This window comes from Choloepus didactylus, chromosome 26 (genome assembly GCF_015220235.1).
Source record: "Choloepus didactylus isolate mChoDid1 chromosome 26, mChoDid1.pri, whole genome shotgun sequence".
NCBI lineage: Eukaryota > Metazoa > Chordata > Mammalia > Pilosa > Megalonychidae > Choloepus > Choloepus didactylus.
Genome location: NC_051332.1, coordinates 8,666,221 through 8,682,851, shown reverse-complemented (window position 1 = coordinate 8,682,851; position 16,631 = coordinate 8,666,221). Strand labels below are relative to the sequence as shown.

Sequence of the window (16,631 nt, the reverse complement as noted above, 5' to 3'; positions counted from 1 at the left end):
TAATGGATTCTTTGCTTGAAGTGATTAACTTAAGGATCTCATTTCAATCCAATGACTGGTTTCCTTATTAGGGAAATGAGGGGGAGACATGGACACAGAGTAGAGACACAGGGAAGATGGCCATATGACAAGGAGGCAGGGATTGGAGTGATGCTGCCACAAGCCAAGATCACCAGGAGCCACCCACAGCTGGAAGAGGCAAGGAGGAGTTCTCTCCTAGACCTCTAGCAGAGTGTGGTCTGCCAGTATCTTGGTTTTGGGATTCAAGCTTCCAGAACATTGAAAGAATAAATTCCAGTTGTTTTAAGCCACCTAGTTTTGGTTGGTAATGGTTGCAATTTCAGAAATGGATTCATAGCACAAAATTGTTGACTCTACCCCTCTACCAACTACTATATCGCAGACTTACTCCTCCATTCCACAGTACTGAATATAACCACCTAACCCAAAGCCCTTCCCACACAATTCAGAGCACAAATGGAGCAAGACAGCACACCTCATAAGCTATAAAACCACCTTTTACAAAATGTCATTTAAAGTAGTTTAAATGGTTCAGGAAGAACCTGAAGCAGCTGCAGTCATGGGTTTGTGTTGGCTATTGATGCAAGTCAAATTTGTATATGCAAAATTGGGTCATTTTATGTGAACAAGCTAAGCAGTCAGGCAGTGATGTGCCAGTGGAAACATCTCCAGATGGGAGTGATTAGGTATTAGGGGTTTAAGAGCAGGGAGCCTCATCCTGGACAAAACAGGCAGGGATATATCCCATATGAAGGGGCTTCTACTGCTGATGATGATGCTGATGTGGCTCTGAAATTAGTATCCTAGGACTGAAGACCTCAAGAGTTTCAAGTAATTAGCACCAAGCAAGGTAGAACAAGGTACTATCTGTGATTCATAAGATGTGGATGACTTTAAGGGAAGAGTCATTTGAGCTGCATTTGAACATTAACTGATTTTGAATGTGTACTAATGGGAGGTGGATGTTGGGCAAATAGAACCCTGTGGACATGTGCATGGTTCGTGAAGTGCATAAATGAGGACAGCGCATTGGTGGGGGCAATGATGGGCTCAAATAAGTCAGACAATGGTACAGCTAGTCAGTCCTTTAAGTTATAGTTTGAAGTGAAAGGAAATGGTAGTGACATCCAAGGAAGACTGGATCAGGAGAGGCCCAGGTGGCAGTTTTAAGTGTCAGGACTCTCTGAGAGATTGCCCAGATATTGACATGATTCCAAGAATGCAAGAAAAAATGTCTCCCAGGGATTAATTCTGGTTCAATAGACACATTTATTATGTGCTCACCACATGAGATACCATGCTGGGGCCAGTAAACCACATCAATGCATTTCCAATAAACCCACTGACCAAGCAAAGCCTGAAAAACTTGACCAGCACCCCACAGCTGGGGATGATTTTGCTAAGACTGTGATAGCTAGACATTACTTCTATAAGCATGGTCTTCAGAAAATGGGCATTGGACGGTACAGAATAGAAGAATGTCTTTTAATTTCTACAAATAGGGAAGAGTTTCCTTAGGGCTGACTTGACCTCCTTGTTCCTCAGTGTGTAGATGAGTGGGTTTAGGGTGGGGCTCACAGTTGTGTACAGCACTCCAGCCAGTTTGTTTCTCTCAGGGCTGTAGCTGGAGACTGGGCTGATGTAGGCACAGAGCACAGCTGAATAGAAGACAGAAACCACAATGAGGTGGGAGGAGCAGGTAGAGAAGGCCTTCCTCTTCCCCTCAGCTGAGCGGATGTGTAGGATGCTAGCAATTATGTAGCCATAGGACACAAGGGTGAGTAGGAAGGTGATGCATCCAAAGAAGGCCTCTGCCAACATTGTCATGATTCTGTTTGTATAGGTGGGACTGCAGGAGAGCAGCAGAAGTGGGGGAATCTCACAAAAGAAGTGAGTGATGACATTGGGGCCACAGAAGGACAACTGTGCCATGAGACCAGTGTGGATAGAGGAGTTCATGGCACATATGATCCAGACTGCTATGGCCAGTGTGAGGCAAAGCTGCAAGCTCATCAGGGTCCCATAATGCAGTGGCCAGCAGATGGCCACATAACGGTCATAGGCCATGACTGTGAGCAGCAGCAGCTCAGAAGATCCAGACAACACAAGGAAGAATAGCTGGGCCATGCAACCCTGGAAGGAGATGGCATTTCCCTCCCAAGCCAGGCCTTCCAGCACCTTGGGTAGCACAGAGGAAGTGCAGATGATGTCCATGGTGGCCAGGTTCAACAGGAAAAAGTACATAGGGCTGTGGAGGCCAGAGCTGCAGGTAATGACAGTGATGATCAGAGCGTTGCCCATGAAGGCCATGGTGTAGAGAAAGAAGAAGCAGCCAAACAGGGGCAGCCGCAGCTCTGGGTGCTCTGAGAACCCCTGCAGGATGAACTCTGTCACATGTGTCTGGTTGGACTTCCCAATATGTCCAGGTGTGACTCCTGGTCTTGACTCCATGTGGACATCACCTATTGCCCCTTCTTCTGGAAACTCTGCAGAGGTGACATGACACTCATTTCAGGCTCATGTTTCCTTGTTGGCTATTTTAGAACCAAATGAGCTCTTTGAAAGGGAAGGAGTCAACTGGTTTAATTGATGAAGGCCCATTTATTTGCTCACCCACCACTCAGTACAATGCTCTTCTGAAAACTACTTAGCCTTCACTGAATTTTCCTTTCATTTTCCCCTTGAAATCTTTGCCATGTAAATTTGTATTCTGAGGAGACACTTGCCATCACCCTGAGCTACCTCCACTTTGGGTCCAAGGAGAACATCCCTCAGGGAGGGCTGTCTACTCCTTCTCTCTCTCTGCCCACCCCCCAAGCACTGCCATCTGCTGATGTGGCCATAGAGATCCTGCATCCACCACCTGATGTCACAGTGAGAATTACCCAAAATGGGTCACCTCTGAGCCTCTATGCAGCATCTCACACAACCATGCCTCTCAGGCCCCTTCCTCAGTAGCTGCCATTTTCAGCTGTTTTGGGGTAGAGGCTTCTCTTGCCTTCCCTTCCATTTGTATGATTCCTCACAGCTGGTATTTGGGCATCTTTCCTACCCTCTACCCTTGTGGTACAGCATCCCTCTCCCTTGGCTGATTCTGCCTACACCCTGACACTTTGCAGATCTCTCTCTCCAGGTGATCCCTCTCTCAAACTCCAGACCTGTGAATCCCAAGAACCTCTGTGTCTTATCTGCCTTGATGGACTTCAGGCCCTTCAAACTCAAACTCACCATCTCTGCCCTCTAACATGTCCCTCTTGTGCCTGTTCCCTCAGAATAGGTATCTCCCCCAGTTAGCCCTCAGCCATCCAATCTCAGGTGAAGGCTCCTTGGGAGCAGGTCCTTCCTCTCTGTATCATTGCCATATCTTTAGCTCCTGGCCATGGTAGGCACTGAAGAGACATTAGCTCAATCAGCAAATGATAATGTTTTGCATCTTGCTTACCCCTCCCCCAACCTTCCCCAAAGGTCTGCAGGTAAAATTTTCTAAACAGCTTTCAGAAATGTTCCCATTTCTATTGTCAGCTATTTATTAACATTAGATTTTTTGGCATCTCCAGATATCCTGCACATGATATACCATTTTCTTTAGTAAAATGGGTTTCAATATATTTTAAACTATTCAAATCTTTTAAAATGATTGCTGACAACAGTAAATTATAAATCAATAGCAATATGATACCTAGTAAAATCCTAGCTTTGTGGAAATTTAATGACAACTTTCTATATAACATGCACATCAAACAGGAATTACCAAGAAATAGAAAATATTTTGAATTGAATGAATGAAAAATGACTGATATTAAACTTTATGGGATATAGACAAAGCAGTGATTTGTGAGAATTGATAGGTTTAAAGTACATTGCAATTATATATAAGATGGAGAGTGGAAAGTTTTGAAAGCAGTAATCTAAGTTTCTAATTGAAGAAAAAACAAGCCAACAAATTGAATACAAAGTAAGTAAAAAGCAGGGAATTATAAAGGGAAGAGCAGAAACCAATGAAATGCAAACAAACAGCAGAGATTATAAACAATTTTATAAGAAACTGGTGATATGAAAAGATAGACAATTTGATAATCACCTGGTGGTTCTAATTAACAATTAAATGGAGGTGAAACAGTAACTACCATTAACAAGAATGAAAGAGAATATAAGTACAGATCACACAGACCTTAAAATGATAATAAGGGAATATTATAATCATCTTTAAGCCAATAAACTTGAAAACATGGTTGAAATGCATAAATACTTTGGAAAACACTATTTACCAACACCATCCAAAAAGAAATAGAAAAACTGTAAATCATGTTTATGAGTATAAGAAATGGAATTCATTGTAAAAATAACATTCACTTAGATGGTTACACTTGGGGTATTTAGCTAACATCTAATTCAGTTACAATATTTATATTGCACAATCTGAGAAAACAATGGAGAAGAAAACTTTTCCAACTAATTTTATGAGACCAGCACAAATAAGTAAAACTTGGACATCTGTAGTGGGAAAAGAGAGTTTATATAAGGGCCTCTCCCTGAAAATTCATGAGAAATTGTTGAGAGAAATTACAAAACAGATATGCCACTTCCATGAATTGGAACAATAAATATTATGATGATGTCCTTTGTCTCTTAATTGACCTATAGACTTAACACAATCTCAATCCTAATGCTTGCAGATATTTTTGAAACCAGAATTTGAAAAGCTGATTCTAAATCTGATATAGAAACACAAATGACCTATAAGAGACAAAACAGTTTTGAAGAGAACAAATTTGGAGGATTTACAGTACCTGGCCTCAGAACTACAATGATCAAGCTATAATAACCTCAAAAATTTCATGGTTTTGCATAAGAATGGGCAAATACATCAATGCAATAGGATAAATGTCAAAATAGACTCAGATATCTATAGGCAAGTGATCTTTTGTGACAAAGTGCCAAAAATCCAATGGCAAATGGAAAGTCTTCTCGACAAATTATGTTGGAGAAACTAAATATTCATATGGAAATAAAAAGCAAACTTTGACTGCTCCTTCATGCTTCATAAATATTGGTAATTGATTAGTCATAGCATGATAAGAAAAGATAAAATTATGAAGTTTCTAAAGGCAAACAAAAGAAAATGTCTTTGACATCTTGTAGACAGTATTTCTTAGGCAAAATTTCTTAGGGCACAAAATTGCAAATAATACAAGATTCATTGATAAATCAGGCTTTATAAAAATTATAAACTTCTGCTCATAAAATTCACTATTAAAAACAAATAGGAAAACCACAGACTGGGAGGAAGTAGTCACAAAATATATAGGTGATAAAGAATTCACATACAGACTGAGTAAAATTCTCCTACAACTGAAAACTATATGAAGTCAAACTACTCATTTTAAAAGGATGAATGTTGACACAGATCCCTCCCAAATCACAATTGTGGGTGGCCAATAAGTGAATCAAAAGATTCTCAAGAACATGAATTATCAAGAAAATACAAAAAAAAAAAAAAAAAAAAAAAAAATTGTATGTGTGGTGAAAGTATTTTTCAAAAATGGGGAATAGATTGTGAAAACCCTGTGGATCACACTCCCTTTATCCAGTATATGTATGGATGACTAGAAAAATGGGGCCAAAATCTAAAGGAAACATAAGGTGGGATGAGGGTGCTTTGGGTGTTCTTTTTTTTATTTTTAGTTTTTATTCTTATTCTGATTCTTTCTGGTGTAAGGAAAATGTTCAAAAATAGATTGGAGTGATAAATGCATGACTATATGACTGTACTGTGAACAGTTGATTGTACACCATGGATGATTGTATGGCATGTGAATATATCTCAATAAAACTGAATATAAGAAAAAAGTACATAGAATGAGAACCCATTTTTAATATGTTACATAAAATTCTGTTCACATTTGCATTTATATTTGTATCACTAGAGATGAAAATATTGATTAAATTATTAATAAACATTTAATTTAATTAATAATTAAAATATTAGAAGTGGTTATCTCTTGGGGATGGGGTTATACTTTTTCATTGTGTCTGAGTTTCTGTCAGGAACACATATTTTAAGAAATCATCCAACCCCCCCACCCCAGAATAGAAGAAATATGATTTTACATAAAAAGTAAAACAAAAAATGAGGAATAATTAAGAAATTCCCAGATTAAGAAAATCTGAAACATTTTCACCACTAGACTGGCCCTACAAGAAATGCCAAAGGAATTTCTATAGGTTGAAAGCAAAAAACAATAGAAAAGTGACTGAAGCCACAAGAAGAAATAAAGATTTCTGTAAAAATAATGCATAGGTAAATATAAATACCAGTACCATTGTATATTCACTGGTAACTCCACTTTTTACTTCCTACAGATCTAAACAGCAAATGGATAAAATATAATGATGAATTAATGATACTATATGCATATTTAATTTGAAACAAGAACTACATAAAGGTGGGGCATATTTTGGTATAAAATATGTTCTGCATTTGCTATTGAAGTAGCTATGTTGGCATAGAAGCAAACGAGATTGGTATAGATTTAGGATGTTAAATTTAAATCCCTTGATAACAATAAAGAAAATGTCAGAGAATATGAAACTATGAGAGACCAAAAGTTGAGTGAAGACTTGCAGGGATGAGAGGCAGTGGCAATGGGGAGTTAATCCATAATGGGGGTAGGATTTGTTTGGGGTGAAGGGAAAGTCACAGCAATAGGTGGTGGAGAAGGTACCACAATATTGTGAATGTGATTAATCCCACTGTTTTGGAGGAGTGGGAATGGGAAGATTTATGTTGTATATGTATCTACAAAATTTATTTTCAAAATGAAAGAAAGACAGAGACAATGAAAATTTACTGCAAGACATGATACTGGAGGAGATCTAAGAATGTAGGTGAAAAGGCTCAAAAGGACATTAGAAGATTATAAGAAAAATTAGAATATAGACTGTAAAGCTTTATATAAACATTAAATTTCTTCAATTTGATAACTGCACTTAAGGCAATTACATAAGTGAATATATTATTCATAAGAAATGTTGATCTATTTAATAATATGATGCGTGGAAACTGCTCTCAAATATTCAGAAAGATAGATAGATAGATAGATAGATAGATAGATGATAGATAGATAGATAGATAGAGAGATAGATAGATAGACAGATAGAATGACACAGCAAAAGTGGCAAAGTGTTAAAATCAGTGGACTTGGGTTTCTTGAGGGGTTGGGGTATGTTAGAATTCTGTAATGTGTTTGTATTATATTTGTGTGTGTCATGTAAATTTGAAATTATTTCTAAATAAAAAGTTTTTAAAAACTCAGAGCTCTTCAACACAAAAAGTGAACCCTAGTGCAAACTACAGGGTTTAGTAAATAATAATAAATCAATATTGGTTCAGCGATTGCAACAAATGTTCCACATGAACAAAGGATGTTATAAGAGGGGAAACACTACATGATGCAGAATGGATAGAGGATTTATGGGAATGGTCTGTACATTTTGTACAATTATTCTGTAATATACCACTACTCTTAAAAATAATGTTTATGAAAAAATATTATACAGCAACACTACAAAAAATAAATCAATAAAGGACATATGTGTGCACACTGGTCATAGCAAATAATACTGCTATGCCTCTCTACCTGCTGGCCCCTACTTTTAGCCCTTTCTTTTAGATCCAGGAGCTGACATCCACAGGGAATCATGTGGGATCATGTACCATGAAGCAGGGATCCTATAAACCCCCGTGTCACATGCTGGCAGAGGGAACTGGGATCACCTAAATGTGTGGGGCTCCTTCCACACATTCAGGATGCTGCTGCACTCCTGTCCTTTTGGAAGACAGTGTGAGCTTTAAAATATTCCTTTAGAGGAGACAATAAGTGGTCGAGGCTGCAGCTCCTGTGACAGGCCATTGGAAAATCTAAGTATTAGCATTCTCATGAGTGGCCTGGAGCAGCCTCACAGTCATCCCACAAGGCAGTGAGTGAGGACAAGACCTCAGAAAGGCAACTGCACACCTGTAAGAGCTGAGGATCTCTCAGGACCCACCTGCCTCTGGGTCCACCATGGTGGACGCAAACCCCCTGGGCCCAAAGCACTGTGAGCCTTGAGGCCTGCTAAGTATATTGCTGAAAGAATCACCCTGTCTGCATCCCTTTTTCACATGTTCTTGCCCCACTTTATTCTCTCAATTTTCTGACTTTTAAGGGGAAATGGCAACAACATTTATATGACCTTATCTAAGTGCTGAGTCCACCATAGCACAGAACTGCCAGAACTAATAGGACTGGATTCATATTTTCCTTTCATTAAAAGCTGAAGACCTTTTTCTACTCTTGAATGTTGAGCTGTTGACTTTGGGGTAAGAGGCTGGTGTCTGAAACAATTTCACAAAGTTCTCTCTGGAGGACATAGCTGAATGGGAGGAACCCTGAGTCTTCTCTACTCAGGGATATGGTTCTTAGATTCTAAAATTTTGTATTATTTGTAAGGCAGTTGAGGGAGTAAACAAGGTATTTAGCAAAGGATAAAGATGCTAGATATGAATAAACACACTCACCATGAAAAACAGTTTGACATCATGTCTTTTTTATAATAGAGCATGGAACCAACTGTTTTCTGTGATAATCTTATCTTTGATCAATTGTTTCCCATAAAAACTTGAAGTTTTAATTAATTTAGTATAAGTTGCCATTACACATTTTGTAAACCTCCATGTGGAGTTCCTAGAACTGTGAAAAATTCCATCCTCACTGTGAAATAAGTATTTTATAAACTCCATATTAAGCCTATGATCCACAGCCTGGGGTGACAGTGCTTCACTCACCTCTGCACAATGTAGTGACCTCACTGGGCATTCTGGAAAGTGGTCAGTCCATGGCAGGAGCTGCAGGGACCACTGACAGCTTTCCCCGAGAAGTGAGTCTCTAGCACTCTCTTGTCTATGTCTCTGTGCTGGGATTAAACTGGCTTTCAATAAACCTCTGTTTTTTCCAAGACCAGGGTCAGGTGTTTGCCCTGGGGACCCTTAAGAGACTGACTCAAAGAGAAAACTCTCAGGGACAATTAAATACAATTCTGTGGTTCATGACCAATACTTTTTTTATTCAGTTTTATTGAAATATATTCACATACCATACAATCATCCATGTGTACACAATCCACTGTCCACAGTATGATCATATAGTTATGCGTTCATCACCACAATCTATTTCTGAACATTTTCCTTACAACAGAAAGAATCAGAATCAGAATAAAAAATAAAAGTGAAAAAAAACACCCAAACCATCCACTCATCCCACCCTATTTTTCACTTAGTTTTTATCCCCATTTTTCTACTCATCCATCTGTACACTAGATAAAGAGAGTGTGATCCACATGATTTTCACAATCACACTGTCAACCCTTGTAATCTACATTATTATATAATCATCTTCAGGAGTCCAGACTGCTGGGTTGGAGTTTGGTAGTTTCAGGTATTTACTTCTAGCTATTCCAATACATTAAAACCTAAGAGGTGTTATCTATATAGTGCATAAGAATGCCCACCAGAGTGACCTCTCGACTCCATTTGAAATCTCTCAGTCACTGAAACTATTTTGTCTCATTTTGCATACCCCTTTTGGTCAAGAAGATATTCTCAATCCAATGATGCTGGGTCCAGATTCATCCCTGGTGGTCATATCCTACAATGCCAGGGAGATTTGCACCCCTGGGAGTCAGGTCCCACATAGAGGGGAGGGAAGTGAGTTCACCTGCTGAGGTGGCTCAGTTAGAGAAAGAGATGGCCACATCTGAGCAAAAAAGATGTACTCATGGGGAGACTCTTAGGCACAATTATATGCAACTTTATCCTCTCCTTTGCAATAACAAGCTTCATAAGGTCAAGTTCCATGATTGAGGGCTCAGCACATCAAACCACCAGTCCCAATGTTTGTGACAACATCAACACCAGTCCAGGTGAGGAAGCCCAACAATTCTACACCTTCCCCCAGCTCCTTGGGGTGGGAGGGTGGAGGCTTTAAATATATTTTTTATTATCTGCCCAATTTACTTTGGGATGTGTTACTATTTCACTAACCTATACAAACCTATCATATCTCAATTCCTATTCAAAGTTTCATGTAATTGTGGTGTTTGAACAAACTGACTGTAGAGTTATACTGTTTAGAAAATATAGATCCTGCACCAAATAGACATCTCTTCCCTTGGTCTCATATGGAAGTTGAAGTTTTAAAACACAGTTTTGACCCTTACCTTTTGGCCCAGTTTGCCCTAGTTTTAACCAGATCTGCTTCATTCATATCACTAATTGAAGTCTGGGCTCTTTTTCAGCTTTTTTTAACAGTTGCTGTATGCACTAATACTGACATTCATATCTGCTGAGCTCCAGCTCTGAGTTTCAGGTGTCTCAGAGATATGCGTTGTTCCAGAGACCAATCAGGTTATACACTAAGGGATTAGCATCTCAAAGTTTAGAGATAGGAATTACAATTCAGGAATAGAGTTGACTGCTGTAAGAGCTTACAATCTAGGGACAATTACAATAATCATGTCCATGTTAGGCTATGTTCTAAGATTCAATTCTGAGTTTACACATTGTAGTTAGTCCATATAAGTGAGACATTATAGACTTTGCTTTTATTTCTGGCATACTTCACTCAAATACTGTGTTCAGGATCCATTCAACTCATTGTGTGTCTCACAGCTCCACTCCTTCTCATAGTTGCTCAATTTTCCATTGTATGCATATGCCACAGTTCACCATTCTGTTCCTCAGTCTATGTACCCTTAGGTCACCTACACCCATTGCAAATCATGATTACTGTCTACATGAACACGTTTGCAAATATCCATTCATGTCTCTGCTCTCAGGTATTCAAATGACATACCCCATAATGAGGTTGCAGGACCTTATGGTCCCAACATGCTTAACTTTTTGGGGAACCACCACACTGACCTTCAGAAAGGCTACACCATTCTACCTGCTTAACAGTAGATAGGTACATCCCTCTCACCATGTTTTCTCCAACACCTTTACTTCTAAATATATTTTATCCTACAATTTTATAGAGTTATATTCACATACCATACATTTATCCACAGTGTACAACAAGTTGTTCATGGTATCATCATAAAGTTGTACATTTGTCACCACAATCAGCACTTGAACATATTGATTACTAAAAGAAGAATTGTTTTTTTAGCAATAATAAGAAAAAATGATAAAAAGAAAAATAACATATCACACAATACAATATAATAGTAAGGACAGAAAATAACACCACTACCAAGAATCCCATATTCCTCCCCTATATGCCCCTCTCATATACACTTGGCATTGGCATATTGCCTTTGTTACATTTAATGGAGGTATATTGCAATGTTACTGTTGATCATAGACTCCAGTTTGCTTTGATTATGTTTATTCCTGAATACCATCCACTTTTCAACACTCTACATGGTTGACATTCATTTGCTCCCCCACATTATTCTAATTTGCTAATGCTGCAGAATGCAAAACACCAGAGATGGATTGCCTTTTATAAAAAGGGGGTTTATTTGGCTACACAGTTACTGTCTTAAGGCCATAAAGTGTCCAAGGTGACACATCAGTAATTGGGTACCTTCACTGGAGGATGGCCAATGGCATCCAGAAAACCTCTGTTAGCTGGGAAGGCACGTGGCTGGCATCTGCTCCAAAGTTCTGGTTTCAAAATGGCTTTCTCCCAGGATGTTCCTCTCTAGCAAGCTTGATCCTCCTCAAAACATCACTCACAGCTGCACTGAGTCCCTTCTATTTGAGTCAGCTCATTTATATGGCTCCACTGATCAAGGCCCACCCTGAATGGGTTGGGCCATGCCTCCATGGGAACATCTCATCAGTCTTCACCCACAGCTTGGTGGGGCACATTCCAAGCAAATCTAATCAGCACCAAAACGTCTGCCCCACAAGACTACATCAAAGATAATGGCATTTGGAGGACATTATATATTCAAACTGGCACACACATGCAAAAACATTTTTATATTTTTATATTTAGTAACAGTCATTGGCTAACAGACTTTGGATATGTAACTCCAGTTTTTGCCAAGTTATACAGTCCCAGTCTTAATCATCTGTCTTTACCTCTGGTGTCATACATTCTCCTATCCCACCTCTTTCAGCTTTACTCACAGACATCTTTGTTCGGTGTACTTATGATACTTTGCTACCATCACACAGCATTATGCTATCTATTTTTGGATCTATACAAACAATCCTAAACATTCTGTAGTCCTTCATCATCAAATGGCTGGTCTCTGCCCTCTTTTCATCTCCTGGCATGACCAATACTTTTTATTAATTAGGTTCTGAGGATAAAGTTGGGCAATTTGAGGCTCAACTTCTAAGGGCAAGAACAGCCCAACACTGATGGCCAATCTTTCTACATACTTTCCTCACTATTTGCCTTCAAAGCATCACCATTTTATTCCCAGATTTTCCAGTGTAGAACAACTCATTACCTTTTAAAACAATTCAGCTAAGGCTATTCGGTCTTAACTTTGTATTCTACTAATTAGGTATCTCATTAAACTTACAAACAACAAAAATGCAGGCATATCCTTAAGAGTATGTTTGCATTCTTTTATGCATCTTATTACTTTTCCTACATTTAAGCAATGCAAGTAATTGCATTTAAGTGCTATGTTAAAACTTTTTTTTTTATTTTAAACTCTATAGATCAAATATAGTTTACCCTTGTTGGATTTAATCCAAAATGCATAACTTTATGCAGAATAAATGTTTTGATAAGATATGCTTTTTATTCACCTTTCTTTTTTTTAGTGAGGACTTTTAAATCAATTTTAGGGAAGTGTATTCAATATTAAAATCCAAGATTATAACTGTGATGATTATTTACACCCATGTAAATACTGCCTCAATCAAGACAGAGAACAGCTCTATCACCTCTGAGGAAATAATTCTGAGTTACTACCCACAGTTGACTGGTTCACATCCCCATGGAAACACTCAATCAAAAGTTTCCACCCAACAAGATTGGATTAAAAGGTCATGGCTCTTGCAGGCTACTGCTGGTGTCCCTGCAGCATGGCTTTGTGACATCAGGTACCCGAAAGTTGCCACAGTGGCCAAAAATGGTGATAATGAAAAAATGGCTGCCCTGGAGGCCAAAATCTTTCATCAAATTGAGTATTATTTTGGCAATTTTAATTTGCAATGTGACAAGTTTTTAAAGGAACAGATCAAACTGGATGAGGCCTGGGTACCTGGAGATAATGATAAAATTTAATAGGTTAAACCATCTAACAACAGACTTTAATGTAATAGTTGAAGCAGCAAGCAAATCTAAGGCAGGACTCATGGAAATAAGTGAAGGTAAAACTAAAATCAGAAGATATCCAAGTAAACCTCTCCCTGAAGTGACTGCGAAGTATAAAAATAATATAAAAAACAGATCTGTTTATATTAAAGACTTCCCAACTGAAGAAACTCTTGATGACATAAAAGAGGAGAAGAACATTGTGCAAAGCATTTAAGGGATCAATATTTGCTATGATTGACAGCATTGAATCTGCTAAGAAGTTTGTCAAGACTCCTGGCCAGAAATACAAAGACACAGACCTGCGAATACATTTCATAGAAGATTACTTTGCAAAAAAGAATGAAGAAAGAAAGCAAAATAAAGTGGAAGCTAAATTAAGATTTAAACAAGAGCAAGAAGAAAAACAGAAGTTAGCAAAAGATGCCAAAATGAAATCTCTAGAAGAAAAGATTGGATGTTTGCTGAAATTTTAGGGTGACTTAGATGAACAGACCTGTAGAGAAGATTTTCAAAGCTTTTTCAAGTCATGGTAAAATAAAATGGCTAGATTTCATCAGAGGAGCAAAAAAGGGAATGATCCTATTTAAAGAAAAAGCTAAAGAAGCACTGGATAAAGCCAAAGATGCAAACAATGATAACCTAAATTAAGAAACAAAAATGTGACTTGGGAAGTATTAGAAAGGGAGGTGGAGAAAGAGGCATTGAAAACAATCATAGAACATCCACAAGAATCCCTAAACAAATGGAAATCAAAAGGTCACCAATTTGAAGGAAAAAGAAATGGAAATAAAGCTTCTCAGGCTGGGTCTCTAAAGGAAAAGTACAGTTTCAGGGCAAGAAAAGTAAGTTTGATAGTGATGATGAACGTAATGGAAAAGGTACTGCTGGAACAGTGAAAAGAGCAAGAGAAGAAGCAGACAAGGAAAAACCTGCATCAAAACAACAAAAACAGAAAATGGTGCTGGGAACCAGTAGATTCAGAGACAAAATTTTTATTCATTTTAATTAGATTTTAAGCTGCTTTTTCTTTGGAGGTTTTAAAAAGTAAACCGAATTAGTTCCACTTCAATATCCACCTGTAAGAAAGGAAAGATTTTTTTGTTTGTCTTTTTGTTTTGTTTTGTTATCCACCTGAGAAGTTTTTTACCATACAGTTCTGTTGGTGTTATTTCAGATGATTCAAATATCAAAGGGAAGGTTCTTCCACTAAATTGCCTTTGTAATATGAGACTGTTAGTACCAGCTTAATAAACTATATAAACAGAGCCAAAAAACATGGCTTTTTTGAACACCTCTGGAGGTGCTGCAGAGTCAGTTCCTGATTTTGGGCTGCACCCACAGGGGAAGAATTGGATTTCAGGCTTCTCTTAAACTGGAAGAATCTGCTCAAATCTGCTTAGCTTGCAGCACTGGAGTGGCCTGATGTAGGCTTCCAGGGTTGCATCCCAGGGCGGGAAGGGAAGGTGGGGACAAGGCCAGCCCCAGAGCACAAGACCATTGCTGGGATCACCCCCAGTTGGGGCAGAGGATGAGGACTCTGCCACTCCAATGGGACTGAATGTGGGGAGTGGCCACAATCTTCCAGCCTAGCTTAGTTGGGAGTTCAGGTGCAGACAGCTGCTCAGAGTTATTTACTCCTGCTTTCATCATGGTCCAGCTGCTAAGATTCATCATTGCTGGGTCCCAGAACAAGGGCATCAGCAAGAGTGGATAACTGCCCTGGCCCCAGCTCAGGAAGGAATTCAAGTATTTCCAAAGAATGACCACAACCTCTTCAGTAAAAATAAACAGAATTTAGTGATTATGGGTGGAAAGACCTGGTTCTCCATGCCTGAGAAGAATCAGCCTTTACAGGACAGAATTAATTCTGTTCTCAGTAGAGAACACAAGGAACCCCACAAGGAGCTCATTTTCTTCCCAAGTCTGGATGATACTTTAAAACTCACTGAGCAACTAGAATTAGCAAATAAAGTAGACATGGTTTGGATAGTGGGAGGCAGTTCCATTTGTTAGGACCTAGCCATGAAGCAGCCGGACTGTCTTAGACTGTTCCTGACAAGGATCAGGCATGAATTTGAAAGTGACACTTTTTTTCCAGAAAGTGATACAGAGAAACATAAACTTCTCCCAGAATACCCAGGTGTTCTTTCTGATGTCCAGGAGGAGCGAGGCATTAAGTAAAGATTTGAAGTGTATGAAAAGAATGATTGTTGTGAAGATGTTTTCTGACTTAATTCACTGTTTCCCTCCCCTACTCCCAAGTTAAGTATTTTCACATTAGAAAAAGACTTTTTGTTAACTTTAAGTTTACAGATAATTGTTTCTCAGCATGGTGGTTTTACAATCCATTAATCTTTGTTTTTAAATTTTATTTTGAAATAAATTCAAACATACAGGAACAGTTGCAAAAACAATACAAACTCCATACCCAGAACTCCAGCATACCCCAACCCCCCTCCACTGATACTCAGATTCACCCACCTTAACATCCTTTCACTCCACCCTTTCTTTCTTTCCCTCCCTTCCTCCCTCCTTCCCTCCCTATCATCCATCATGTTGCTCTGTCTTCTGAACTTATGAGAGCAAGCTGCACACATCCTTGAACAAATATAATTCACACATACATTTCCCATGAACAAGAACATCCATTTATGCAATCACATTAAGCACAGCTAAGAACTTCAAGAAATCCAACATTGATGCAAAGCTTATATTGTACATTTCATTTTTTTTCTTATGTCCCAACTGTGTCCACTTGAGCCTCCTCTCCTCCATCCTCACATCCCATCCAGGATCATCTTCGGCATTTAATTGTCATTATCTATTTAGATTGTCTTCTTTTTTCAATTGTGGAAACACATATACAGCATAAATCTTCCCATACCAACCCCTCCCTAGCATTCCATTAGTGGGATTAATCACATTCACAATGTTGCAATGCTATCACCTTTCCACCATCCATTACTAGAAATTTCCCCTTACTCCAAACAGAAACCGTACACTCATTTCTTATTAACTCCCCATTGCCCCTTTCCCCACTTCTCATAACCCATACTCTACATTTCATCTCTATGATCATATTCTCTGATACTTTCTTTGTATTTACCATGGGGCTTAAATTTAACATCTTAAATCTATAACAATCTTGTTTTCTTTGATACCAACTTAACTTCAATAGGACACATAAACTATTTTCGTATACTTCTCCATTCTCCCACCTTTACGTAGTTCTTGTCAAAAATTACATATTTTACATTGAGTCCAAAACCACTGATTTATCAT

At 38.5% G+C, this 16,631-nt stretch overlaps 1 protein-coding gene and 2 pseudogenes across 1 annotated transcript; 2 read left to right on the top strand and 1 right to left on the bottom strand.

The window, feature by feature from the left end:
• Positions 1 to 1,506: 1,506 nt before the first annotated feature.
• On the bottom strand, positions 1,507 to 2,472 carry LOC119520732 (olfactory receptor 13A1-like). The gene has a single exon (XM_037818692.1). It carries the CDS (start codon positions 2,470 to 2,472, stop codon positions 1,507 to 1,509), a length of 966 nt encoding a protein of 321 aa, XP_037674620.1.
• Positions 2,473 to 8,087: 5,615 nt separating this feature from the next.
• On the top strand, positions 8,088 to 14,324 carry LOC119520731 (annotated as a pseudogene).
• A 526-nt stretch (positions 14,325 to 14,850) lies between these two features.
• On the top strand, positions 14,851 to 15,578 carry LOC119520730 (annotated as a pseudogene).
• Positions 15,579 to 16,631: the final 1,053 nt, after the last annotated feature.

Bases quoted from the DNA above. Each gene is read 5' to 3' on its own strand.
- LOC119520732 (XM_037818692.1), bottom strand. From the start codon at position 2,472: ATGGAGTCAAGACCAGGAGTCACACCTGGACATATTGGGAAGTCCAAC.